At 42.4% G+C, this 25,616-nt stretch overlaps 1 protein-coding gene across 1 annotated transcript in view; it reads right to left on the reverse strand.

The window, feature by feature from the left end:
* Positions 1–25,616, reverse strand: part of LOC122791455 (mucin-6-like) — a 1,068,266-nt gene that overhangs the window by 156,940 nt on the left and 885,710 nt on the right. The window contains exon 23 of the mRNA XM_044059200.1: positions 14,104–14,286. Within this exon, the coding sequence (XP_043915135.1) occupies positions 14,104–14,286 (183 nt within the window). The remainder of the gene's footprint in view (positions 1–14,103; positions 14,287–25,616) is intronic.

Consider the following 25,616-nt stretch of genomic DNA (forward strand, 5'->3'; position numbering starts at 1 on the left):
TCTGTAAATTACACAGATCTCATTCCATCTTACAAGGCAGTATTCATCAGACCATTTTAAGTACTTCAGTAAAGGAAGGACCTTGTTACCCAGGAAAACATTCAGGATCTCAGCGTTGATATCCTTTGGTAAATTCTGAAAATACTGCTAGGCAAATCTCATCATCAATGACTTAGTGGTAGATACTCTAGAAACAGCACCAGCAGTGTCAAACACATTTTACAGAGAACCCTGGTTGTAAGTGAGACCATTCTTGATAAGAGACAGGTTAGGACAATACACAGGATCATCATAAAGATATACTGTTGATGAGGTGCAAGTCATCACAGCACAGAGAATCTTAATCAGGACATAAAGGTTTGACAGTGCAGTGGACTTTGGTAAAGATGTAACTTCCATAATGAGGTGTTCAGGTGAGAAAAGTGCAGAGGATTATAATCAAGGTGAACCATTCATGATGTGGAACAGGTTCGGATCATTATCAGAATATACCATCCATGAGAAGGTACAGATCAAGATGGTGCAGAGGATCACAATTAGAATTCACTGTTCATGACAAGGTGCAGGTCTGGACAGTACAAGGAATCATGACCAGGATGCCCCATTCATGAACAGAAGGTAGAGATTATAACAGTAGAGAGGTCATGAGCAGGATGTTCTATTCATGATGAAATGACAGTACAGATGTCAAGATCTGGACTTCATCCCAGATAATGCAACCTGATCATGTCCTTCTGTACTGCTATGACCATTACCTCATCATACATGATATGTCCTGACTTGCACCTCGTCAAGGATGGTACATCCTGATCATGATTCTCTGTTCTGTCCTGATCTTTGGATGTAGATGAATGATACATCCTAACCATGACATTCTGTATTGTATGACCTTTACCTCATCATACATTTTACATTCTGATCATGATCCTCGGTATTGTCCTGAGTTGCACCTTGTCAAGGATGGTGCATCCTGATTGTGATTCTCTGTTCTGCCTTATTCATTGGATCTAGATGAATGGTACATTCTAAGCATGACCTTCTGACTGCATGACCTTTACCTCATCATGGATGGTACATTCTGTTCATGATCCTCTGTAATGTCCTGACTAGCAACTGATTTCAATTAATGGATGATACATGATCAGCCCTCAGGTATTTCACCTCTGATCAGTGCTAGATACCTGTGTGATGAGTTTCAACATCTACAAGCACCTGTGCTTCAGCTCTATTTCACAGTTATACTTCCCCAATCATTTCATAACCAAGCAAACTCGATGTCTACAGTGCAGACATATATATATATATATCTATATATATATATGTATGTATATAACATCCAAGAACTTGTCCAAAGTCTTCAGCACTTTTCCTTGAATGTTCCATAGAGCAGACATTGTTAGTGTTTGTGTATAGCTAAAGCACACATTTTATACATCTGTAAAGCTACTGTGAGACCAAAGGTGATAGTGGCCAAGAAGACAGTGATTGTAAAGAGCAAATAAGCCAAAGAAATCAAAGCTTAATACCAAAACTAAAACTCTGTATTTTTTTAAGTATATGCAGATCTCTGTACCCCACCACAAAATTTAGTGATATGCATATGTTCATTCTATATCAACAAACAAGACAGCAAATTATGTTTAACTTTTGAAATTGTTCTAAGGAAATCATACAAGTATTGTGTTTCTTGAGTTGACTATAATAAGCATTAGGATAAACATATCCCTACACTGTTGAGCAGACAGAAATCCAGAATGCATCTGTGTATTATGTAAAAGGAAAGTTTTTGGGAGCATGAAAATTTGAATTTTCAAGAATTCATAAAACAAAAGCATAAGTACAATCTGGTTTCTCCCTACAGTTATTGCAAGCCAAAAATAACACTTTGTAAAAAGGATACCTACCAGACAAGTCTGCATAGGTGACTGAATGTTTACAGTTATTTTTATTAGCAGATTTCGCCCTCAATAGTTATGTTTTAAACATTGTGACTGGTTATTTACATTTCTTTTTATAGCAAATTTGTTACTTTTACTAGTTATTTTTAAACATTGTTTTGGCCAGTGTGCACACCTGCAAGGACTCTCCCCCCACCCCGGGCAACTATAGCTTCATCTCTTGCCACTTGTGGCACAACTAACAATATACTTGCTGTATCTTGCCCCAAATAAATCTGCCCCCACATTAAATACTTTTAAAGTAAGGCTAGTAACATTTACTTGGTATATTTTGTCCCCAGAGAGATTTGTCTTCCTTTGTTTTGCTTACACACCAAGCCCATAAGAGTAGGATTTCTGCAGCTTTCTGCTTACACTCCTACCTTTCTGCCTCTACCTCTTCCTTGCTTTCACTTAGCTTAAAGCTCCAGTGCTTCCGCTTCTCATACTGATTGTTTTTCTTTGCACTCTTCTGTGAGGGGGCCCAACCTGCTACACTCTGGCTCACTCCACTCCTCTACCCTACCTCTATTCCCACCCACCACTGCATCACCTAGACTTATAACAACTCTAACCACGCTCCTAACTTCCTCCAATCAAGAATCACCCTCCATTTGCCAATCACACTTCAATTAACCAATACACTATTTGTAACACTCCTCCCTCTCTCCTCGCACAACTTAATTGTAACTGTCCTTAATCACTCTACTCAGCATACTATCTAACATCTTACACACTTACAGATACAATGTGTCCATAGCCCCACACTATATTATTACTAATACCAACCACTCTCCTACCTTGCCATCTCCTCCCAACTCTTCAATCACACAACTATTTCATGCTTCTACTTCAAACATGTAGTTGTGAGCAATACCACTAACCACTTCAGCAAACATCTTCACATACTCTCCAAATTGTCAGACAAACATACATGTATATTATCACAGATTCTCTGTAGTGGTGATATACACCCCAATCCCGGGCCACATACTGCACAACATACCATTATGGCTACCATTCCACCCCTTCCACACATTAAATCTACAGACCTTCTAATTCTTAACATGACCCATAGAAGTCTAGTTAACAAAATCACAGATTTCATGCAACCATTGCACAATACTCATCAGACATTCTTACAGCAACAGAAACTTTTTTAAAACCCCATATAAGAGACATAGACATACTCCCTCAAGGTTACAGCATACACAGGTTAGACAGGATCAGGAAGAAGGGTGGCGGAGTTGCAATCGTCTACAAAGATAACTTAAGCATAGACTACTTACCCATCAAATATCCTTACAACAACTTTGAAGTCTTAGTAACACAACTCAGACAAAAGAAAAAAAGAAAAATATTGCCATAATAGCCACTTACATACCTTCCAACAATACTCCCACTGGCATTGTGGAACTCATAGCCTGGACAACCTCAGCCTACAGCCATGAAACCTTTATCACAGGCGACTTCAACTTAGACTGGAACACTTGCACTGATAATAACCTCTGCACCTTCATAAATCGACTTGGTTTCTCCCAAACAATCCAGTTTCCCACTCAAGTAGATAAACATAGCAAAAGGAAATCTATCTTAGACTGGTCACTTATTAACAGTACCACCCGCAACTATCTCTCCGGATGCCTTCCAAATAATTTAAGTGACCACAGACCTACCTACTTAATCCATCATCAGCTCATCCCACCCAGAACCATAGTTTACAAAGTTGTACAAAATACCAAAAACTTCTCCAACAAAGCATTCTTACACATGCTCAATAAATGCAACTGGACACCACTCCATCTCCAATTTGACCAGGCCGTAACATACTTCAAGGACACATTTCTAGCTGTTCTAAATTGCTTAGCACCAACTTGTACATGTGTTAAAAATAAGAGATTGCCCTGGATATCAAAAGAAACCCTTAGACTTCAAAAACTAAGGGACAAAACATGGTTTCAATACCAGAAGACAAAAGACAATAAAACTCTGCTAGCATACCAGCAGCTCTGCAATCAAACAAAAAAAAACTCAAAACTAGACAGAAAAACATATTATACATCTATGAAAAACAAATATGAAAATAATCCCACAAAGTTCTGGCAAGCAATTAACTTGCTCCATCACCCAGGTAAAGCTACAACCCAAGAGAAAACAACCAATAACTAAAGTGTGAGTACTGACTCGCAAATCAACATCTACTTTATAAACATCATCCTTTCTTTAGTTACAGGGAACAATTCCACCCCACCATTTCTTCTACCTAATGTGGAAACTAACAACTCTTCTGACCTCAAACCTATCCCAGTAACACCATAAGAACAATGCTGAAAACAATGAAACCTTCTTCCTTAACAGCTGACCAACTCCCCAGTGAGTACCTCAAACTTTCAGCTGATGCCATAGCTCTGCCTATCTCCATTCTGGTAAACAGGTCTATAGCAGAACAAATATGTCCCAAAATTATGAAGAATTTCCTATATCATTCCTTTACATAAAGGGGGAACACCAACAGAATTAAACAATTACAGACACATAGCCATCCTTTCCCCCTGTATCAAAATTCTGGAAAAGTGTATCCACACTCAATTACTACAATATCTGTTATCTCACAACAATATCTCTCCCTCCCAACACGGTTTCAGACAGAAACACACCACCACCACAGCTCTAATTAATTTCTCTAACACCATCAACCAACTGAGAAATTCAAACCAGCAAGTAGCATCAATCGTCCTAGACATGTCAAAAGCGTTCAACACCGTCTCCCATCAGAAACTCCTTAGTACTCTTGCCTCACCAAACCTATCAAAGACTTCCCTCTCCTGGTTCCTAAACTACCTTTCTGACAGACAACAAGCAGTACTATGGAAATCCAAACTCTCACCACTTTTGCCTGTCTCGGAGTCCCCCAAGTGTCCATACTAGGACCCCTTCTTTTCACCATCTTCTCCAATGATCTAACCTCATCCACACCAAATGCTGAAGTAGTTCAGTATGCGGACAATTTGATTTTAATCTCTCAGCAGATACCTTACCAGACCTTCAAATAGTAGCCCAACAAGCTTATAATGATATAAAAACATCTCTAAGTAAAACACAACTAATCCTCAACCTCAAAAAGACACAGTTAATATATTTACCAGTGGCAAACACTTACCAATCACATCTCCTTTCACCATTCTCTGAGCAAACACAGTCATCCAACAAATTGAGCATACAAAACTCCTTAGCGTGACAATCGACAACAAACTCAGATTATTTCACACCAAACTTGGCACACTGTACAGAAACAAGCCATTCCTCACTGACCATACCAGACTAGCCATATCTAGAACCTTCCTCCTCTCTACGCTCCTATATGCTTTCCCTCTCTTTACCAAATTAAAAAAATCAGACTTAACCAAATTGGAAACTTGCTACAACCTTGACCACCAAATCCACCATTGTATTGCTCTACATAAATTTAACTGGCTCAAGCTACCTAACTTTCTCCATCTCTACCAACTTAAATTCACACACAATAGCATCTTCCATCCTGACAGTTGCCCATCCTTCAAGGAACTTGTTGTTCCCTACTCATGCTCACCAAGTCTAAGATCCGCAGACAGAAACATTCTCACAGTAAACAAAGCTAACAACACTCATGGTAAAGCCCTATTCTCAAATCAGATAGCCAAATTATGGAACTCTGTACCCTCACCCTCCAAACCACACCTGAGTCTACCAATTTCAAACTACTATTTGAACATCTATCCAAGAACTGGTATTCCTCCTGCGCCAGACCTGAAGGACAAGATATCTATAACTCTCTCAACACACTGTCCTCTCCTTACCTCATGTTCTCCCTCTCCTTAGAGTTTATTACTACTCAAAAAAAAAAAAAAAAAAGAAAATAGAAAAAAAAAATGTGTGTGTGTGTGTGTGTGTGTGTGTGTGTGTGTGTGTGTGTGTGTGTGAGAGAGTGTGAGAGTGAGAGTGAGAGTGAGAGTGTGAGTGTGAGTGTGTGTGTGTGTGTGTGTGTGTGTGTGTGTGTGGGTGGGTCCACTTTGTAAATTCGAAATACTGAACTCTCGAATTTCAGTATTTCAAACTTACAAAGCTGCAGATTTACATTTACGAAACAGGCAGAAGCATGAAATTTCAAAATACTGAAGCAGGGACATTTTGAATTTCTGCTTCCGTTGGTACAGTATGTGGATGTTTAGGTTTAATTTTGGTAAGTTTGTGTGTCTAAGTATGTTGGTTAGGGGTTTAGTGTGTGTAAGTATGTGTTGTGATTGTTATGTGTCTGTTTGAGGGACTGTAAGATGTGTGTGTGTGCGAGTTTTGTTTGTGTTTCTGTTCGTGCAATCTCGGAGTTAGAATAAATAAGTAGGGGGGCTGTGGGGGGCACAGCCCCCCACATGGGGGGTGCATGGGGGCTTGCACCCCTGCTTATATGTAGTTTAGATGAGTTTGTTTGATTGTGGGGGGGGTTTGTATGTTTATGTGTGTACTGTATGTGTAGCGTAATTATGGGATTTTGAATTTCGCGGTTGTGTGTTTTCGAATTTGTGAGCTGTGGTTGGGTTTTCACCTTTGTGGTTTTGAAATACTGAATTTCGAGATATATTAAGTAGAAATTACAAAGTGGACCCATATATCTATATCCATATCTTATATATAAAATCTCATTTGTTCATAACTATTTAATATGTACACAGTACTAATTTTATTTTTCTCTGGGATCTTCACTGAAATGCTTGTGTGTTTTTCTTTTCGAACTTGTAGCTACTAGAAAACTGCATCAAATACTACTTTGTATAGACTACCTAGAATATCTGTATTCTGCATCTTACTGTACGTATACTATTGTACTATCTAATTATTGTATTTTGTTTATATTTCTGTGGAGCTTTTCCCCCCCGGGCCTCTGCTGAAAATGAACTTCTGGCCCAGTCAGACTTTCCCGGTAAACAAATGTAAATAAATAAAGAAATAATAAATAAGCAGCATAATAAGATGGATTTTAAAATAGATGTTAGATAGCTTCTATTATACAGTGACTGGCCATTAGCATTGAAAAAGTAGCATGCTGATTGATCAACTCAACCAGCATGACCATTGTAAATTTCAGCATATACCAATGGAAAAAGGTGCAGTCCTCTGGACTTTCTTCCATTAATATATGCAATAAAAATTTTTCCTTAATTTTTTAAATAAGCTCACAAAACTGGAGACCCAAATGAATGAGAGAGACAGCGCAGAAAAAAGTAAAAGGGTAAATAGGTACATTATGCAAAATTAAAGAAACGTACCTGATTATCCTTTTATTTTCTCTGTCCTGTCTCTCTTGTAGGTTAAAAGCCTCCCGGTTTCTTTTTTTAAGAAAAAAAAAAAAAAGCAATGGAGATCTTTGTGTCCTCATTGTTCCCTTTACACAGCACTGGTATACTGCGTAAGCATGGGAACATAAGTCCCATAAGCATGCGCAGTACATCAGCAATGCCTCAGGATACCACGGAAAAGGCAGAAGAGCACCACGGTGCTTTTATACAAAGACATTATTTAAGAAAAATAGAAGTTATGTTCTTACCATAACGTTCCATGTTAGTTGTCTTCTTCTCGCCTTCTTCTTGCTGGATGGGTTCGGAGCCGACCTCGGCTCCGACTCGGCCACTGTAAAAGCTCGAGAGTTGGTTCCACCGGCTCGAGGCTCCCCTTATATCCCACAATGCTAGGCGAGAGTTACCTCAGATCTCGTTTGTAAGCTAACCCCAGCTTATAACAGTATAACTGCAAAACAGAATCCACCTCTAACAACAGGAAGAAAGAAGGGTGACCTACATCCTGAACCAAGAAATATGCATAATAGCATATGACTAAGAAAGAGGTGGTAGAAAGAGAGGTCACGATCACAACTCCTCTAGGTCTGTCCAGGCCAGGGGAAGGGTGGGGCAAGAAGAAGGCGAGAAGAAGACAACTAACATGGAACGTTATGGTAAGAACATAACTTCTATATGTTAAGTTGTCTATCTCGCCTTCATTCTTGCTGGATGGGACCGTCCCTAGCACCTTGTCCCGGTGGCCTAACGGAACAGACTCCTGAGAACAGTGGAACCAAAATTAGCTCTATGCCTAGAAGCTAAATCCAACTTATAATGGGAAATAAAAGTGTGAGGAGTAGCCCAAGTAGCCGCTGCACAAATGGTGTCAATAGGCAGTCTGTCTTGGAAGGCTAGAGAAGTAGCCAAAGCTCTGGTGGAATGGGCTTTAGGTTTATTAGGCAGTTTTGGTGTCTAATCTCATAAACAAGGGTAATCAGAGATGTTAGCCATCTGGATAATGATACCTTTGAAACTGGAAGTCCCTTTCTGCTTTCCGCATAGGAGACAAACAGCTGATCAGATTTTCTGAATTGTTTTGTCCTGTCCAAGTAGTACCTTAATTGACGATGAACATCCAGGCAGTGTAATTTTGTTCAGACCTATTTGAATACTCTGGGAAAAAGACAGGAGGTCAATGCTTTGGTTTAGATTTGATGTTGAAACCACCTTAGGCAAAAGGACGGGTTAGTTCGTAAGGAAACTCTGTCCTTATGGAACAAAAGATAAGGAGAACGACAACTGAGTGCTTGAAGTTCTGAAATTCTTCTGGCTGATGTGATAGCCACCAGAAAGAGAGTTTTCCATGATAATAATTTCAAGGAACACGAAGCTGCAGGTTCGAAAGGGGAAAGAATCAAAGAAGCAAGAACTAAATTTAGGTCCCAAGGAGAAGGAGGATTTCTTATAGGAGGTCTGAGAAGAAAAACTCCTTTCAAAAAGGCTTTGCAAAGTTTGTGGGACATTAGGGCAGATTCAGAAATGCCCACATGAAAATTAGAAATAGCTGCCAACTGAACCTTAAGAGTAGATGGAGATGAACCTGCATGGAAGAGTTCAGCTAGAAAATCAAGGACTAGTTGGATGGAAGCGGTGAAAGGATCTATGTCCTTTCCTTGTGCCCAATATGAGAAGCGTTTCCACTTACTCAAATAAATCTTTCGAGTGGAAGATTTATGGGAAGCTATCAATATATCTCTAACCGAGTGAGATAAATGAGGAAGCCTGGCTACGGTTGGAACTGGAGGAACCAAGCAGTGAGGTTCAGAGAGGGAGGGAGCGATGAAACTGACCCGATTGGTGGATCAAAAGATCTGGAACTAGGTCCAGACTCCACGGTCGCTCAAGAGAAACGATGTAGAAAGGGGAACCACACTTGTCGAGGCCAGTAAGGAGCAATGAGGATCAATGAGGCCTTCTGAGCGATAGCTTTCTGTATTACTTGAGAGATCAGAGGGAAAGGAGGAAATGCATACAGAAGTCCCCGGGGCCAAACTTGGACTAGAGCGTCCCTGATGGGTTGGCCTGGTAAAGGGAATAGAGTGAAGTATTCTCTGCACTTGCTGTTTTGGGGAGTAGCAAAAAGATCGCAACAAGGCTGACCCCACTTGAGAAATATCTCTCTCACTACAGAGTCTTTCAGAGACCACTCGTGAGGCATGAGTATAGCTCTGCTCAACTTGTCCGCAATGTGATTGGACTTCCCGGGGATGTGCGTTGCTATCAGAAAATGCTGAGAAGAAATCGCCCATTGCCACAGTCTGAGTGCTTCTCGACACAGGGGGTATGATCTGGTTCCGCCTTGTTTGTTGATGTACCACACTACAGACATATTGTCTGTCTGGATTGCAATCGTTCCTAAGGGAAGAGAGTCTTGAAGGGCTTGCAACGCTAAAAGCACTGCTCTCATCTCCAGAACATTTATGTGCAAGTGGCATTCGTTTGGTTGCCATGTGCCCTGGACTGTCCTGCCCTGATAATGCCCTGCCCACCCGATCAGGGAGGCACCCGTTGTCAGAGTAACATCCGGAGGAGGCGGAACTGATGGTCTTCCCGACAGGAGCTGGGGAAGACATCCACCACATGAGATGCTTTTGCACGCTTGCGTGATCATAATGGTGTGAGACATTGGAAGTTCCTGGTATGACCATTGAGAAAAAGCATCCACTGAAGGATCCGCATGTGGTATCTGGCCAATGGGAGAGAGGTATGGCGCTGCCATGATTCCCAACACCTTTAGAACTAACCTGGCTTTGGCTCTGTTGTTGTTGAGAAGAAGTGACACCAATTTGTGAATGTCTGATATCCTTTGGTTCGTTAGCTTTGCAGACATGTTTATAGTATCTAAATTTGCGCCTATGTAGGTAATAGTACGACAAGGCGACAAAACAGACTTTTCGCAATTTATTGAAATACCCAGTTTTTGACAAACGCGAAAAGTATAATCTCTGGCCATCAAAAGGAGATGCTTGGTGGAAGCTGTGAGAAGCCAGTCGTCCAAATATGGAAACACCTGGAATCCTTGTCGTCTCAGGTGAGAAGCTACCACTGCCATGCATTTGGTAAACACCCGGGGGGCAGTGGTGAGACCAAAGGGCAGGGCCCTGAACTGAAAATGACTGGTTCCCAGCCTGAAGCGGAGGAATCTTCTGGAGCGTCTGTTCATTTTATGTGATAGTACGCATCCGAAGGTCTATAGAGCACATCCAGTTTCCTTTGCCCAAAGGGAAGAATGGATTGCAGCGTGACCATCCGAAATCTTGTTTTCTTGACTGATTTGTTCAAGACACTGAGATCCAAAATCGGTCTCCAGTCCCCTGTTTTCTTTGGAACTAAAAAGAACCTTGAGTAGATTCCGGATCCTTGTTGGTCTGCTGGCACTGACTGAATTGCTCTTTTTGCAAGCAGTTTTGAAATTTCCAAAGCTGCTATATCCCTTTGAGCGGGTGGAACATCTGGAAGGGATTTTTTTGACTGATTTGGAAAACGAAGAAAGGGGATAGAATAGCCTTCGGAAATGATGGACTGTACCCATTTGTCTTGAGTCAGGGATAGCCAGGCTTCTGGGTACAGTGACAATCTTCCCCCGACTGCCTCCGAAGATGGGCAGTCAGGCAACACCTCGGGGATGCTGAAAGGGCTTGTCAGGAAAGGTTTCCCGATTGCCCTGGTTCTGCGGACCCCCTGCCCCTAGGGCGGCGTCTACCATTGTTATTCCCACCTCTGCCTTTGGTAGGAAACGACTCTGTCGTCCAGGCGAAGTCCCTTGAGATTGTTTACGGAACCACATCTTCCCACCCTTCTGGCCTTTGGGGTAAGGCCTAGAAGGAGTCGAAAACGGACTCCGACGGCAGAAAGGGTCTTGCCATCAGTCTCGCACCTAGTCAGGGTTTCTTTTACTTGAGGACCAAAGAGAGATGATCCATCAAAGGGGAGTTCGTGAAAGACGTCTTGAAAGGTTCATAAAGTTGCATAGCCGCATCCAGGCGTGCCTACGTAAGGCTACCCTGTCCCTGCGGCTCTGCTCACTCCATCGGCCGCATAAGAGGAGGCGCATGGAGGAGTTGGATATGGAATTAAGGGTAGCCAGCTGCGTGTTCATTTTCTCTTGGAAACCCGCAGCTGTAGGGTCCTTAACATTTCACTCGCTTCCTTGATCAAGTCCCTTTGAAGACGAGTGAAATGGCACAGGTAATTCAGCGAACGCATGGTAAATGTCGCTGAGGAGAACATCCGCTTCCGTACCTATCCATGGACCTAGATTCCTTGTTAGGTGGATGGACAGGCACTGAAGGATCAGCCAGTTCCTTCTTTGTGGCGGCAGCTACCACCATAGCATCCACAGAAACTCCTTTTGATAAAAATTGCTTGTCTGATGGAGCTGTGATGAATTTGGAGGGTCTCCTGGGAGTGGGGTCCACTGAATCAGGAGCCGTCCATGCCTTCTTAGCAACCACCTGCATGAGGCGGTCGAAGGGGGACACCCAGGAGGTGGAAGGACGAGAGCCAAATGCCTCAAGATACACAGATTCGTCCTCCGAAGGGTTGAGGGCTGGCCAATTTCCCCTCTGTTTCAGGATCTCCAGAATGTCTGCAAATGAGACATCTTCAGAAGGGGAACGGGGGGAACCCTCAGAATCATCCAGATCTGTGTCCGACGTGATAGACTCAGGTGAGTCAATGTGCTTCCTCTTGCACTTCCTCTTCCGAGGAGGCTCTTCTGCCAAATCAGGAGAGGCCTCGGAAGAGGATGAAATCCCCAAAGGGGGCTCCTGAGGAGCTGGCTCTCTGCGGTCCGGGATGAGGGAGTGAGTCGACTTACCCTGAGGCAGCATAGAGGGAGGGGCTGACGGAGCCGACTGTGGAGTAGAGCCAGGCTCTAACACACTCCGCATGACCTCGAATGCACCCCTGTCAGGCAGAGCTAGAGGTCCCCGCTCCGAGGAGCTAAGGACCCCCCTCGGCACCGACAGTGATGGCTCCGAGGTCGATGTCGGAGCCGAACTCACCAGCGCCGAAGCACCGAGAGGGAGAGGGGGGTCGGACAAGGATCCGATGCCACTCACCCCCTCGGAGCCGACGAGGGAAGTCCGGCGCCGAGATTCCTCCAAGGAAGAAAACGGAGCCGACGACGGGCGAAGACAATTGTCTCGGCCCGGTGACCACAGTCTCGGTTCCGACACGACCCGGCTCCGAACTCAAAAGAGTCGAAGGAGGAAAGAGTTGATGGACGGGGCAGGCACCGACTGATGAGTCGGGCTCTGAAGCATCTGGGCTAGTGCCTCGGACTTAAGTAGTCGACTCACCACCCTCTGAAGGTCATGATCGGAAAGCCTCGATGACCTAGAGGAATGAGACCTTTGGCTCCGTTCAGACAGCAGGGGAGATCCTGGAGCCGAATGAACGGAGCCAAGAGAAGGTGACCTAGACCTCTTTCTGGTTGTCGGCTCCGAAGATCTTGTCGGAGCCGACACGGGTACTCGATAACCTCGGCTCCGGCGGAGCCGAGGAAGCCACAGAAACTGTGGACTGAGTCTTATCGGCTCCAGCCGGAGCCGATAAAGGCAAAGGTTGAACAACCTGAGGTCTCGGCTCAGAAGCCGGAGCCGAAGACCTCGATGCCTTAGAGGGCTTCCCTGTTGAAACTGACAGGGAATCCTCTGGCTTCAACAAGCCTCTCAGAATCAACTTGTTTTTTCTTTCCTGCAGGACCCTGGGGCTGAAGCCATGGCACACAGCACAGGAGTCCTGCAGGTGCAAAGGCCCCAGACAATAGACACAAGAAGTGTGAGCGTCTGTCAGAGACATTTTCTGACAGCACGCATCACACTTCTTGGAGACCTTTGCTTCTTTTGACATTTCCCTAACTGACAGGTGTACACTAACACACACCCAAACACACAGTTATACCCTGTCAGCAAAAATTAGTAATACTAAAAATAATAATAATTTTAGCCAAAAATACTAATACTTAAGTACAAAAGGTTAAAGCAACTACACAAACACTCCCTAGGGAAGGGAAGGCCAAAGGCCCAAAGGAAGAACCAACGGTTCTTTTAGTAAGAAAACGGGGAAAAATAGGGTCGGGGAAAAAGTCTCAGTGTTCTACACTAATCTAGGAAGAAATAAGTCAAAAAGGGGAAAAAAGAGTAACTTTTTGAAGAAAAAGCTAACACTCACCAGGAACCGGTAGAAGCAACCAACCTCGAAGCTGTAGCGGCAAACGAGATCTGAGGTAACTCTCGCCTAGCATTGTGGGATATAAGGGGAGCCTCGAGCCGGTGGAACCAACTCTCGAGCTTTTACAGTGGCCGAGTCGGAGCCGAGGTCGGCTCCGAACCCATCCAGCAAGAATGAAGGCGAGATAGACAACTTAACATGTATGTTTTTTTCTTAAATAATGTCATTGTATAATAGCAATAACTGAATCAGTGGTGTGGTATATTCATCTTCCTATGGTTGGCTTTGTCTAATCACTCGGGATTCATCTTCATGATTAATCCACACCAACCATGGGTAAATCTTCAGTATACCACACCCACATTGTCGGTTATTACTATATTAGGGCCGAGCATAGTTAATTGGCAGACCTGGCAGTAAATGTACATAAATGGCATTTATACATTAATGCTGGTGACCTGCCAGATACGACTGTTAAATGCTGACAGTATGAAACATATTGGTATTTCAAGTGATGTGTTATAAAATTAATAAAATGTGGTACATTAAAAATATAACAGCAATGAAGTGAAATGAAAATAATATAAACAAATGAAGCAGTACACTTTAAATATGCTTACCTGTGTTAATCGGGAGACCTTGATGATAATAGTTAGTAGGTCGTAAATAATAACGTTTACATGGAAATGATCTGTTTCAACAAACACTATTGTAGAAATATTGTTTTTGAAAATCTGAGCACAGTTGTGTGCATATGAAGTTATGAATATTTGATCTTTTCCTCTGATCTCAATAGTGCATTGCTGTAAAACAAAATGAGAGGGAGTCATTTTTCATCATTGTTGAAATTATAGCGATTAATATGTTTGTAATATGCTGTGCCGATAATCAATCTGATTAGAGAGACAGCACAATGAAGTCTATCACTATTGTTTAGAACCCAAACATAAGAAACTTCTTTGTTCTCATGGAGCAGCAACTTCACAAACATTGGGGGAGTGAATCTCAGTAAATCACTTGTAGCGGATTGCTTTCAATGGAAATATAAGAGTCAACATGATCCTATGGTCATAAAAAACAGCAGCAGTCTTTCATTATACTTCAGTAAACTAACTTTGGCGAGATCATTACTAAGATTTATGAGGACGCAGGAAATTATAGACATCATGCATAATTTTGGTCAGATTATGTAATTTCGACACATTTTCACATACCGTAGAGCACTTTACTGATCACATCTGCAATGCATTCTGTATTTTTTTCTCTACTTCAAATTAAATACTCCCTGATTTTGTATTGTTTTCTCAAAGAAAGTGAGTAAAATTCCATGAGCCACTTCCTAGCAGAATTCTGCTGGCAAGTTTTCTACAATCAATTCTATTCGCTGTTTGTGGATAGCATAAATCTTATATTACAAGGCAGAAACACTACTTGTTACTTCATAATCTGCAAGGAAAACATAATATTTACGTGTGTTGTGTAGGGTTTCTATTGATACACAATAATGACTGGCAGCCAAAAACATAAGGAACAATTAAGCATGCACACAAAGTCAGAGAGAACAGCCAGTTACTACTCAGGATTTCCAGCTTCATCTTCTACAGTCAAAGAATGACACTTTCATTTCAACAACTACTGAAAACGTTTAAGCAAGTGACTTTCAGTCCAAAGCTATCAAACTACCAAAGATGTATCCAAATCTTATCTGTCTGAGGAGGACTATCCTTGGGCATATTTAGTATTAATAATAATGCAATAGTGACAAAAGCTGGAAAATCCCTTATGGACTATAAATGATATCTCTTAGAAAGAACAGAGTTGCTAAATGCAAACATACAACACAAAGAATTAACTATTTCTGGAAAAAAAAGATAATGAAAGCACCAAACTTACAGATAGTATGCCTAAAACAATATGTTTCAGGAAAATTAACCTCCCTTCATTCCCCCACAATGTTGGGGGCTTCACTCCTATCACAGCCCCATTGTTTTAAATACACTAACTTCACTGTTGTGCATCTGTGGGGGAAAAGGAAAAATGCTGTGCAAGGAAGAAAACACTACTCACAGGCATACCTACACTCTGATAGGGCAGTAGCTTCTGAATGTTTTTTCATTGAGTTTCTTTTCAAAAAAATATTTTATTAGTCTTACACAGTGTATACAAACAAGTTTGATCCATGAAGACTGAATTGTTTCTTGTTGTTTTTTAAAATATTCTTTGATTTTCTTTTGATGGCTGCCTTAGGGAGAGCTCCTCTCAACCAACTCTGATTCTGGTAAGAGGTACAACTGATGTAACTGCCCAAGAAGGGGGCTAATAGCAGGCAGCACAGCCAACAAGAAAGCATAAAAAAATTATTATACAGCTGACTCGACAATTATTCTTTCGTAAATACAAACCGGGAGGGGCACTGTACTACAATCCAAGAGAAGTAAAAGCCAGGTTAAGATATAAATACTAATTTGAGTACTTTTGTTTCAAATGTGAAACTTCATCAGAATAGCAAACCATCACACCACCGCAGTTTGAAAACAGGACATCATTAATCACATGACACACCAAGATAAAAAAAAAGAGAGAGACAGAGTTAAAAACATTAAATAAAAACATTACATTAATATTACAAACCTTAAAATAAAGGTCCAGCTTAAATAAAACCTCACATAAGCCCTAAAGATTTTAGCTTAAATACACAGTTAATAAAAATGTTGTCATTTAAACAGGATTAATCACTGCATTTGTTTTTATCTGCCAGAATAATTCACAAACCTCTAAAAGAATGTCCGTAGAGCCACCCCATGGGCTAAGTCATGATGTTTCTCTACAAAAAAATAAAAAAATGAACTGGGTCTGTTTTACAAAGGTGTTAAGAAAGTCATGGTCCACAATGGGCCGAATAAACTCCCAATCCTTTCTGGTCTGGTGGGACATCCTGAATGGATCTTTTGTTTTTTTGTTTTTTTGAGAAGAGCAAGAATCTTTTTTAAGTTGGCCTTTGTCTGGTTGGAATGGACATTCAGCAATGGAAATTCTGTTTGAGGTGGGGTTTCCAAAATGGAATCTAATAGCCTGTGGATATTAATCCTCTTTCCCAGTTGTCTCATATGATGGTAAATCATGAGTCTGGGTAGAGGAAGATCCCCTCCCCTGACTGCCTCCAGAGAGGACCAGTTAGGCAGACCTTCAGAGGTTCGGTGGTCTTTGGTCTTAAAAGGGGCCATAATGCCCCTAGTTTTGTGGATCACCTTGGCTCCTCAGCATGTGTCCTTTAAAGTGGCAACCTCTGTCATAACTAGCTCTGTCAGAAAGTGAGCTGAACTGTGAAACCAGAGCAAATAAGTCCTTTTTGGGGTTTTCTTCAAAAGGTGTTGCAGGATCTCAAACTTAACTCCAGTTACAGATGAGATCTTTCCATCTTGATCACTCTTCTGCATCTTTTCTTTAAGAGCAGATCTACACATAGCTGAGCCATCATAGGGGGTGCATGCTATAAACCTGTCCCCAAAGTCACAACCTCAGCCAAGCATGGCATCTAATAGCTACTCCCGTGTCAGCTTCCTTTCCTGCTCTGTTGATCGTGCTGTGCCTCAGGCACATGGAGAGATTTTAATAATTGACCATCAGTGTAGCTTGCAGTTGCTTTAAGAATCTGCCATCATTGGATTCTTCAGAGTAGATAAGATCCCTTGTGCTACACCTCTCAAGAATCTATTCATAATAAGTAGCACAGTTCAGTGCAAGGACAGCAATAATGCTTGAAGCATACATTTGCTTTGCACATCAATCCATAATCCTCAGTTCCATATTAGGAGAATGAACAGAAAGACAGTCCTCAGAAAATTCACATTTGGTAGCTGCCACCATAATAATGGAGTCAACTGGGATGGTTGTGGGCCAAAATGGTTTATGGTTTAGGAGATATAAAACTTTACATGGCTCCTAGGAACTGACCATCTGAGCTTGGTCAGGGAACCCACCCAGGATATAGATGTCATCTTGCATACCTGAAATAATAACTCCTTATCCTGAGAGGGAGGGGCTGTAGGCCAGGATCTCCTTTGCTGCAGCAGTTCAAGGGTATCACCAAAGGAGGTGTCCTCTGGGGGGACTGTTGAGTTCTCTCTCCACCCTCTGAGTTGTTATCTGACACAAGCAACTCAGAGGGGGAAGTCAATGTATTTCATGTTACATGCCCTCTTTTTTGAGGGTTCCGGTGATGAATTTCCCAAATCATCAGAGGCAGCATCTGCTCCTGGGTAGGAAGTTTCAGATGGACAGAATGACTCTGACCTGTGAATGCCAAAGCAGAACAAGCCAAGACAAAAAGGAATTCCAAGGGAGGAACCAAGTTTGCTGGACCCTGTCTGCATAATCTCTTGGGAGATGTAATAATCCTCCCCAGCACCTGGAAGGCCAAACCAAACTTGAATGGATCTCTTGAAAGCACTCAGGCAGACAGATCCATGTCTCCTTTGGAGGAAACAGAAAGCCATGAAGGAGGTTATTGGAGATGAGGAGTCATGGACCAACAGTTCTGTCATCTACTGTGGCACTGAAGATTTCAACAGTGCCAGTGAGTCAGAAGGTGCCAATCCAACCCCACTCTTCTGAGATCAGATGGATCCGACCAGGCTATTTAAAATGAGTCTGAGCCAAGAAGCTCAGAGCCAAGGAAACATGGAAAAATGGCCTCTAGGGCAAAGGATCCAGAAGGAACATTAGTTCAGAATATATTGGAGCTGAGATTTGGGCAAACAAGGGAGCCTGGATAAGGATGAAGTGGACAGATCCAACCAACTTTGTAGTCAAAAGAGAAGGAACGACCCCCATTTCAATTTTGGTCTTTAGGGACTTCTGCCTAGGATGACTTAAATCAGCCTCTGAGGGGCTTCTATAAGACATGAAGGATAACAATGACATGTCAGGGGAAAGTCTGAAAGGGATGCTTTTAATTTTGCCAGACATGTGTTCCTTAGAAGAATTGTGAAATGTTATCTGAAGAATTTCTTGCTACACTGTATGAGTACAGACAGGGTTACAAGTCCTATGCTCTTTGAGCCTAGGTACTTTCACAACTGAGGATGGAGCTGAGGGTTGGACTATCCTTTTCTTTGGCTACAGTATGTATCCTTAGACCTATTGTTCTGAGGGTTTCTTTGTCTTTTGAGGTTCTGGATCTGACAAAAGAAGACCTTTGATAATACAGTTATTCCACTGATCTCCAGATCTCTGGATCCAAAGGAAGAGCAAATATCACAAGAGGAAGAAAGAAGGTGTACCCCTAGACATATCACACAAATGTTGTAAAGATCCTGAGGGTGAATCTTATGACCACATTCAGTAAAACTTGACTGCTTTCCCATTGTTCATTTCAGTAAGAAGGCACCAGAGAAATGCTTCTTAATTTATGCCAGCCTTAAGTTTTAACAAATCCTAAACAAGGTTTAAGCACACACTGCAACTATCAGCTACACAACACACTATAACACACTTTTAACAGACTATTAAATTAATTCAGAGCACACTTCTAATAACAATAATCATGTCAGCACTACTAAAATATTAGTACAGTAGCAGTTAACAAAAACAGCAATAAAAAAAGTACAGTTTTGTACCTACCATAAATGTAGATGTTCGAAGATCCACATTGCTGCAGTCCTTACACTTGGGTAGTCCGCTGTCCTCGGTCGGCCCGAATATCAAAGTATAAGGCTGACGTTGGTCAAGGCGCATTTGACTGACATCAGGACGTCAGGGTACAAATGCGCATGACCGACGTCATATCCTCAGTCTTTTCTTGCCCCAGATGTCAGAAGACCCTAAAAATAAAGGTCAAAACCAAAAGACAGCAAACAACCAACCAACCACCCTTGCACTAATTATATGTACAATATATATAATATACACAATATGTACAACCCAACCCACACAACCACCTCTAACTACAGAGGGGAAGGAGGGAGGGTAAATTGGACTGCAGCAATGTGGACCTTCGAACATCTACATTTATGGTAGGTACAAAACTGTACTATGTTCTTCATCTCACATTGCTGCAGTCCTTACACTTGGGTAGAATCCCAAAGCAGAGGTAAGGGAGGATGGCAAAACTACAAGGAAGCAGGAGCTGCCAAAATGCCCTGCAAAACAGCAGTGGCAAAACCAGCCCTGGATTTAGAGTAAAGTGGCAGGTGATAATGCCTAGAGAAAGTATGCACTGAACTCCAAGTAGCTGCCTCCAAAATATCCTTGGTTGCCACTCCCTCAAAAGCTGTCGAAGTGGCAGTAGCCCTAGTGGAATGAGGCCTAATCCCAGCTGGAATCTCCTTGCCATGATGGGAATAACAGAAAGCAATGCAAAACCCAATCCACTTAGAAATAGTTTGTTTTGACACAGGCTTGCCCTGAGAACTCAAAGCAAAAGAAACAAACAACTGCTGAGACTGCCTGAGCCCTTTAGTTCTGTCCAAATAATAACGCAACTGCCTGTGTACATCTAAAGTGTGCAAAATCTTTTCCCCTTTATTTTGGGGATTTGCATAAAAAGTAGGCAAATGAATAGTTTGGTTTAAAACCACACTAGAAACCACCTTAGGCATAAAGGAAGGATTAGTACGTAATGATACCCTATCCTTATGGAAAATCAAGAAAGGCTCAACCGCCATAAGGGCCTGCAATTCAGAAACCCTTCTTGCAGAGGTAATGGCCAACAAAAAAGCAGTCTTCCATGATAAATATTTCAACTCAGAAGTAGCTGCAGGCTCAAAAGGTTGTAGAGTGAGTTTCTCCAACACAAAATTGAGATCCCAAGCAGGAGTAGGAGCTCTTCGGGGGTCTTATATTCTTTGCCCCTCTAAGAAATTGCTTGAACAAAGGATGAGAAAACAATGGTGGGTCACAATCATAGTGAGCCGAAATTGCTGCAGCATGAACTTTAATAGAAGAGAAAGACAAACCTTTGTCCAGTAACTCAGTAAGATATTGAAGAGCCACACACAAATTAGGCTCAGAAACATCAAAATCTTTTGCTGCACTCCAAAATAAAAATCTCTTCCATTTATCTGCGTACACTTTCCTTGTACTAGGCCTTCTAGCTTGCAAAATAACATTCAAAACTTGCTGAGGAAGTGGAGGCCCACTATGGTTCAAAACAGAATATGCCAGGCTGTTAGGTGCAGAGAGTGAAGCTTGACATTGAGCAAATGGCTGTCCTCCTGTGACAACAGGTGTGGAATCGAAGGCAAAGGCCATGGAGGCTTCCGTACCAGACTTCTCAGTAATGGGTACCAGTGCTGTCGAGGCCAATCTGGAGCTATTAAAATCATCCTTGGCTTGTCCTGTCTGACCTTTAGAAGTACCTTTGGGAGGAGAGGCAGAGGTGGAAAGGCATACACATGAAGATTGCTCCAATTGAAAGAAAGAGCATCCACTCTCCAAGCTGTGGGATGAAACCATTTCATGCAAAACTTTGGCAGCTGATGGTTTAGTGGAGAAGCGAACAGATCTATGTCTGGAGTTCCCCATGACACTGTCAATTTCTGAAATACATGAGGATCCAATTTCCACTCGTGGGGATCCATAATTGTCTGCTCAACACATCTGCTAAGGAGTTCTGTGCTCCTGGCAGAAACCTTGCCTGAAGATTGAGCTGTAAACTGAGAGCAGTCTCCCACAAAATCATTGCTTGCCTGCATAGAGGATAAGAATGCGTTCCCCTTGCTTGTTGATGTACCACATGACAGTTGTGTTGTCTGTTAGAATCAACACCTGCCCTGGAAGAAGTAATTCCTTGAAAGCTATTAATGCAAACTGGACTGCTAACATCTCCTTCAGGTTGATATGTAGATGTTGTAGTCTGGCAGGCCACTTGTCTTGTATCCACTTTCCATTCAGATGAGCTCCCCAAGCTTTGTCTGAGGCATCTGTCGTTAAAATCTGACTCGCCTCTGGCCAGGTCACAGAGAGTCCCTTGTTTAGGTGATATTCCTGAGCCCACCACAAAAATTCCTTTTGAATGCAAGGTATTATTTGAATGACAGTGTCCAGATCCTGGCAGTGCTGTGTCCATACATTTTTGAGATACCATTGCAGCTTCCTCATATGCAGTTTGGCATTGGGAAGCACCAGAATACAAGATGCCATGAACCCTAAGGCTTGAAGGACTGTCCTTGCAGTCAGCCCGGACTGATGAGATAGTTGATGGAAGTAAAGGGAAAGACTCTTTTGTTTGTCCGGGGTTAAAAAGGCCATCTGGGATGCTGTATTCAGTCTCACACCCAGAAAGCACATGTCCTGAGAGGGTACTAGACTGGACTTTATTTCGTTCACAGAATACCCCAGGCATCTTAGCACTGCTATCACATATTCCAAATAATGAAGAAGCTCTTCCCTTCCTTGAGCCAGAATCAGGCAGTCGTCCAAATAAGGATAGATCTGTATTCCTTTTAGCCTGAAGAAAGCTATCACTGGAGCCAGAACTTTGTGAACACTCTGGGCAGTAGATAAGCCAAAGGGCAATGCAGAGAACTGATAGTGAGAAGTCCCAGCTCGAAAACGCAGATACTTCCTGCAACTTAGTCTGATAGGAACATGAAGGTAAGCCTCCTTGAGATCCAAAGTTACCATCCAATGATCTTTGCCCAGCAGAGGTAAAAGCTGCTGCAACATCAACATTTTGAACTTGGGAATGTCCAGATAAGTGTTGAGGATAGATAAATCCAAAATTGGTCTCCACGTGTTCCCCTTCTTTGGTACTAGGAACAGGCGAGAATAAAATCCTAGGCCCTCTTCTGGCATAGGGACCGGCTATATGGCCCCTATTTGGAGTAACAGAGAAACTTGCTTGTGAGCCTCTATTATTTGTTGAGGAGGAACGTCTGGCATGCCTTTGAAAGGAGGCAAGGTATGGAAATAAAACCTGTAACCGTGGTGTATGATATCCAATACCCATCTGTCTTGGGTAATTAAACTCCAATTTTCTTTGAAAAGTGCCAACCTTTCTCCCAAAGGTGCTGCCAGACGAGAAGGCTCTGGCAGCTGAAAAGGTAGGTCATTGGGTCTGTTTACGAAAGGCCTGACCCCTGCCCTCACCCGAAGACTGTGCAGGAGAACTCCCTGTTCTAGGCCTGAAAGAGCCCTGAGCTCTGCCCCTACCACGTCTAGATCTACCCCTAGACTGGGAATCCTAAGAAGGATACGTCCACCCCTTAGTAGGCCAATTTCTACTAAACTTTGGAGGCTGGACCTGCAAAAAATCTTTAACAGTCTGCATAGACTTAGCCTCGTCTTCCATTTTCTTTAAAACTGCCTCAACAGGAGAACCAAACAACACGTCAGATTGCAAAGGAGCATCTAAAATCCTTGTTTTAACATGGTCAGACAAATTCTGATCCCTCAGCCAGGCGTGCCTGCGAAGAACTGACCCAGTGGCAGCCACCCTAGACGAGGCCTGTACAGCATCAAAACCACATTGCAAAGAATGCTTACCCACCTGTTCAGAAACATGTACTAAATCTTGCAACTCTTTACAATCAATACCTTCTGCCAGAGCATCAACCTTAGACTTCAATTGTGAAAGGAGATAGTTTTGGTATTTCAACATGTGAAACTGGCAATTCAAAGCCCTCATAGCAAGAGTGGAAGAAGTATAAACTTTCTTTCCCCATCTATCCAAGGCCCTGGCCTCTTTGTCTGCAGGAACCGGATTCTTTACAACAGAAGCCTTAACACCTTTAGGCCCCTGGCTAACAGTTTCTGGGTCTGCCCTAGGACTCTTAAAAAGAAACTTATGAGCTTCAGGCACCCTGTAATACCTATCCGGTTTAACAGGAGCAGGAGGCAAAGAATCAGGATTAAGAGAAGCCTCTGTAAAAACATCTTCCACCACATCCAAAACAGGAGGTATAGCCAAAGGCCTATGCTGGGGTAAAAACAAAAATTCCCTAAGCCTTTTCCTGGAATCAGAGAAGTCCTGACCTTCCCACTTAAAATGTTCCCTCACGGAATGAAGAGTTTCTGAAAAAGAAAAATCCTCAGGAGGAGAAGCAGAAGGAGTAGAATCATCCACATCAGAATCAGAATAAGGAGAGTACTCCTGCAAGTCTTCAGCCGAAGACTCTGAAACATCTGAAGCCTGCTCAAAACTCCCTAGCTCAGGCTCCACCCTAGGTCTCTTATCAGGAGGGGGCATAGAACCCCTAATCAAAGTAATCAAATCTTCTGCCATTTTAAGCATATGCTTCTTGGGCACAGTTCCTGAAGAACTAGGGGTAACACCAACTGAAGCTAAACCTGGCCTGCCCCTGGGAGAAGCCTTGGAAACAGAAGGAGAGGGCCTAACCACCCTAGGCAGGGAGGGGAGTATAGTAACCTGAGAAGCCCCATCAGCCTGGCCTGCCTCCTGAGAGGCCACATCCTGCAATAACAAAGTCTCTCCCTGGGAACCCAAAGAAACCTCCGGTGGAACCACCGGCTCCACCGACACCTCTAAAGAACCGGCGTCCGGTACTGACGGTTCCTCAAGCCTAGGTTTAACAGCTTTGTCCTTGCGCTTCTTCGAAGAAGCGGGCGTCGGAGCATCCGACGGCATTTTATAATTGCACCGCTTCCCGAAGACTAACCTGGCACAATCTAATCTTCTCTTAATAGTGCGCTTATTGAATCTAGCACAAGAGCGACACCCAACAACGTCGTGCTCAGGCCCTAAACAAGGAATACACAAAGTATGGTAGTCTCTATGCGGTATCTGTTTCCCACAAGAAATACAATTATTCACTTTTTCTGACATCCGGTAAACCACTGAGGCAAGAAAAAACTAAAATATTCCCCAACGGGGTACTTAGCCAACTTTGATTCGGTCTGAAACTCCGAAATTGAACAATTTCAGAACGCCAACCGACACTTGCAACGCTGCTTCTGCATCGGACCATGCGGCAAAAAAGACTGAGGATATGACGTCGGTCATGCGCATTTGTACCCTGACGTCCTGATGTCAGTCAAATGCGCCTTGACCAACGTCAGCCTTATACTTTGATATTCGGGCCGACCGAGGACAGCGGACTACCCAAGTGTAAGGACTGCAGCAATGTGAGATGAAGAACATCGCACTACACAGCTATAAGGCATGCTAACTGGAAGGAAGATGTGATGAATGCCAGAGGCCTAAAGAATAAACCTTGAAAGAAATGTTTGAATGAAGATAAATATATACATATCAATTCTTAACACACTAACTCTACTATCCTAACTGTACAAAAAAAGGACTGAAGCTCAAAAGAGAAAGGCCTCTTGATGAAGTTTCATGCTACAGCAAATGAGATCTGAGGTAAGTAAGGGGGCAGAGGGATTATGGGAAGGAAGATTTCTTAAAGAGGTTGAAGGCTGAAGCACTCTCTCTGTTGGGTCAGATCTGGGCAGTGGCTCAAGGACCCATAGACAGAAAGAATGAACAGGATAGTATTTTTTGTAATAATAAAAAGTTTGGGTAAGTAAGTATTAATCAATAGGTGCAGTTTTAGCTCTACTTTAAGTGCAAATATATATTTTTTATCTGATTATCTTATATTTATTGCTGTATTGAAGATACTTTTTGGTAACTTCTGATTGTCTGAGTCTGTTTTATTCAATGGACCATGCCACTCAAATTTACCCACTTGCTCAGAGGTTCAGTGACTTTGAGGCATGTTATATCAAGTAAGGGGTGACTGAGGTAGGTATGGGGCCTTGCCCACCCCACTTTATCCAAAACAATATTTTCTAAATTCTTAATGTCAGTTTTTGACAGAATGTCCCTTTGAATAAATGGGAATCTTATAATTATACAATACTCTAAATTTTCACTTGGAGGTGACCAGTGTTATTACTGCATGGCTTGTAACAAGACATGAACAGATATGGTTCAGATTTAGTGTTCCATTATGAATGCATTTCTACAAGTGTTCCATTTTTGGATGTTGATTTATGTCTCTAATGTCTAACAATAGTTTAGATTACTTAGGAAGGGTAGATAAAAGCAAAGTGTTACACTTTTCTCATTGTAACTTGCTCTATACAGAAAAAAACTATTCTCTATAATTATATCAAATGTATCTATTGTATAATCATTTATGATACACATTTTCAACTAGCTGTAATA

The sequence above is a fragment of the Protopterus annectens genome, chromosome 17.part0 (assembly GCF_019279795.1).
Source record: "Protopterus annectens isolate FY-2018-M chromosome 17.part0, PAN1.0, whole genome shotgun sequence".
In the NCBI taxonomy this organism is placed as follows: domain Eukaryota; kingdom Metazoa; phylum Chordata; order Ceratodontiformes; family Protopteridae; genus Protopterus; species Protopterus annectens.